The sequence below is a fragment of the Pyrgilauda ruficollis genome, unplaced genomic scaffold (assembly GCF_017590135.1).
Source record: "Pyrgilauda ruficollis isolate IOZ18807 unplaced genomic scaffold, ASM1759013v1 scaffold76, whole genome shotgun sequence".
In the NCBI taxonomy this organism is placed as follows: Eukaryota; Metazoa; Chordata; class Aves; order Passeriformes; family Passeridae; genus Pyrgilauda; species Pyrgilauda ruficollis.
This window is the reverse complement of record NW_024529488.1, coordinates 250237-254186: the sequence shown is the minus strand read 5'-3', so window position 1 is coordinate 254186 and position 3950 is coordinate 250237. Positions and strand designations below refer to the sequence as shown.

The 3950-nt window shown below is 41.9% G+C and overlaps 1 protein-coding gene across 1 annotated transcript; it reads left to right on the top strand.

The window, feature by feature from the left end:
• The first annotated feature begins 435 nt into the window (after nt 1-435).
• LINGO2 (leucine rich repeat and Ig domain containing 2) lies at nt 436-2713 on the top strand. Its single transcript, XM_041486407.1, has one exon. It carries the CDS (start codon nt 436-438, stop codon nt 2254-2256), a length of 1821 nt encoding a protein of 606 aa, XP_041342341.1. The 3' UTR covers nt 2257-2713.
• Nucleotides 2714-3950: the final 1237 nt, after the last annotated feature.

The following is a 3950-nucleotide window of genomic DNA, read 5'->3' as shown; positions in this document are numbered from 1 at the left end:
AAAGCTTAGTTTCATGTCACCTCACAGAAATCCAATGCTGTAAACTTATCACAAATTATATTAGCCCTTTCTGCATGGGGTATGGTATCTATCTCTGGGTTAATTATAGCACTGTCTTGATGAAGCCTACTAAGACTGAGAAAAGACTGAAAGGTCTTTTACTGTTTACAGTAGGAGAAGCTGTTTTGTCTTCACCGATATTTGGAGGAAAATGCTGGATACACAAATCCTTTGACTAACCGTATGATATTGAAGTAAAATCAGTTTTTGCGTAGGTCATGCTAGTCACGATAGGTTTTATTGATTTGCTCAATATGAAAACACATGCATTTGCTTTGCAATGGTGCTGTTCTACTTCTGCAGACTTAACTTCTCCCCTTTCCCATCCTCACCCCACAGGGCCGTGACGGAGGGTTAGCCCAGATCAGTGGAGTCATGCGTCACACAGCTCTATCATGCTGGCAGCTGTTCCTGGGTCTGGCTGTGCTGCTTGTCTTCACAAGCCCCACTGTGGGCTGCCCAGCCCGCTGTGAATGCTCAGCACAGAACAAGTCTGTCAGCTGTCACCGAAGACGTCTGATGTCCATCCCAGAAGGCATTCCCATTGAGACCAAAATCTTGGACCTCAGCAAGAACCGACTGAAAAGCGTTAACCCTGAGGAATTCACATCATACCCATTGCTGGAGGAGATTGACCTCAGTGACAATATTGTCTCCAATGTTGAGCCTGGAGCTTTCAACAATCTCTTCAACTTGCGCTCCTTGAGGCTGAAAGGAAACCGTCTAAAGCTGGTCCCCCTTGGAGTGTTCACTGGGTTGTCAAATTTAACAAAGCTTGATATAAGTGAAAACAAGATTGTCATTTTGCTGGACTACATGTTTCAAGATCTGCATAACCTAAAATCCCTGGAGGTTGGGGACAATGATTTGGTGTATATATCACACAGGGCCTTCAGTGGGCTGCTTAGTCTGGAGCAGCTCACCCTGGAGAGATGCAACCTCACAGCCGTACCAACAGAAGCTCTTTCTCACCTCCACAACCTCATCAGCCTGCATTTGAAACAGCTCAACATTAATGCTTTGCCGGCATACGCCTTTAAAAGACTGTTTCGCCTGAAAGACCTGCAGATAGAGGCCTGGCCCCTCCTGGACATGCTGCCTGCCAACAGTCTGTATGGTCTCAATCTGACTTCTCTATCCATCACAAACACCAACCTGTCTGCAGTACCTTACTCTGCTTTTAAACATCTGGTTTACCTGACACATCTCAACCTCTCTTACAACCCCATCAGCACCATTGAGGCAGGCATGCTGTCAGATTTAGTGCGCCTGCAGGAGTTCCACATGGTGGGGGCACAGCTGCGCACTATTGAACCACATGCTTTCCAAGGGCTCCGATTCTTACGTGTGCTTAACGTGTCCCAAAACCTGTTAGAAACCCTAGAAGAGAATGTATTCCATTCCTCCAAAAGCCTTGAGGTCCTCTGCATTAACAACAACCCTCTGGCCTGTGACTGTCGTCTTCTTTGGATTTTACAGCGGCAGTCCACCTTGCAGTTTGGTGGCGAGCCACCAATGTGTGCTGGCCCAGACAGTGTCAGAGAGAGGTCATTCAGAGACTTTCACAGCACAGCTCTCTCCTTTTATTTCACCTGTAAGAAGCCCAAGATACAAGACAAGAAGTTGCAGTACCTGGTAGTGGAGGAAGGACAGACAGTGCAGCTGATGTGCAATGCTGACGGGGACCCACAGCCTACCATCTCCTGGGTTACCCCACGTCGAAGGCTGATCACAACTAAATCAAATGGTAGAGCCACTGTGCTGGGAGACGGCACCCTGGAGATCCGATTTGCCCAAGACCAGGACACTGGGATCTATGTCTGTATTGCAAGTAACGCAGCTGGAAATGACACCTACTCGGCCTCCCTGACAGTAAAGGGGTTTACTTCAGATCGTTTCCTTTATGCCAACAGGACCCCTATGTATATGACAGACTCCAACGACACAAGTTCTAACGGAACTAATGCAAACAGCTACTCTCTGGACCTTAAGACAATACTGGTGTCCACAGCTATGGGCTGTTTCACATTTCTTGGAGTGGTTTTATTTTGTTTCCTTCTTCTTTTTGTGTGGAGCCGAGGGAAAGGCAAACACAAAACCAGCATTGACCTTGAATATGTCCCTCGCAAAAACAATGGTGCTGTGGTTGAAGGGGAGGTTTCTGGACCACGAAGGTTCAATATGAAAATGATTTGATGGTATTCTGCTAGCAGTGCTTTTTTCTGTGGCATTAAAACCAATTAAAACAGCCTGGAATTGCTAGGCAGAAGCAGCTTAATGCAACTGTCAATGTATCAAAAGGTTATATGAAAATGGAAAGACTATTTGTGGTTATACAACAGAGCCTCCAGACCTTGAGGCAGATGTGTCAGGGCCTTTCATAGAACTGGGAAATTGTACTAACTGTTTGCATTGCAAATATTGGCATTCTGGGGATATCAGCAATGAACCACTGGCTCATGCTCATGGACAATTGTTCAACATTTTCTACTGCTACAAAAGGAAAAAGAAAAAAAAGCCTACAGTGTAGGATTTACATACTTAAAGAAAAAGACACATTTGTCTAAACCACACTCTATAATGAAATTTGTATCCATATATCTCATTTGGTAAAACTTTGCATCCTCCCTTCTAGTTGGTTCAACACAACAAAAAAAAATTGGTAGCTTTTTTTTTTTTTTATCTACATCTATACTGTGTACATTTTGAAGCAATACAAATGAGAGGTTGTACTTTTAGATATCCACCAATACTGACCCAAGTGTGATGTCACCCATCTTTTAACTACCATAAAAACCTAAATTAGATCCTTGTAGTTACTAATTAGAAATAAGATATTTTTCTCCTCATGTAGAAGGCCGGAGCTGAATAGTTGAGAGCAAAACCGCTCAACTCTGTCAATCTACTCTTCATATAAATATAAGGCATGTGCCTAGTTTTGATACTGAATGGAATATTTTTTATATCTGTGATATCACACTGGACCAGTTTACTGTAACACAGCCCTGGTTCTCACACAGGGAAGGCAACCCACTAGTCAATGCTGGCATGGAGGAGTTGAGTTCTACCTTGAAGAGAGAGAATCAGTTTTGTTAGCCCTGATATTAATTTTAAAGCTACTGTTAAAATGTTAATGTGTACTGGGCCAAATAAAGAGCATAATACATTCTGCAGACTCCTTGGGAAATATGGTCATCTTACTCTTTATACAAGTGAATTAAAACATACAAACATTGTTACTAGGAATGAACTCTTCTCCAATGCCAAGTAAACTACAGTTGTTCATGCATAATATGGGGATTTGTAATACTAAAATAATGTTTAAAACATGATAGCCTCAAAAAGGCTGACATACTGCCAGATATAATGAACCTCTAGCCACTGTCATTCTCATCTTGTATATTTGTAGATAACACAAAGACGCAAAGCTAATTTCCAAGAACAGATTACTTAGCTATTCTTGATGCCATTTTAATAACAATGTGGTTACGTTTCTTTCAGGGGCAGTATCTTAGAGCAAGAGGGGCAAGTTTTTCCAGATTTTAGGAATCTCTTTTAATGGAGAGAAGACAGAAGTGGAACATTAGTTCAGTACAAGTAACCTTTTATTTGTTTTATGTTTCCAAAGAAATCCTCAAAAGACTGAGAAGTGAAATTTTATTCTTTATCATAAGTACCATGATTTTTGTTTTTAAATCCTCAGCAATTGCAAGATGCAAAGCTGTTCAGCCACCTCTCAAATTTTCCACCAGTTATGAGCCCTAGGTTTGTCATACATGGTTGATAGCAAATACCATTTTTAAATGATTGGCATAATCTGGGGAAAGGAGGACAATGGCTATATCTATGTTTAACTGAGATGAATATGAAAATATTATAAGACAGAACCT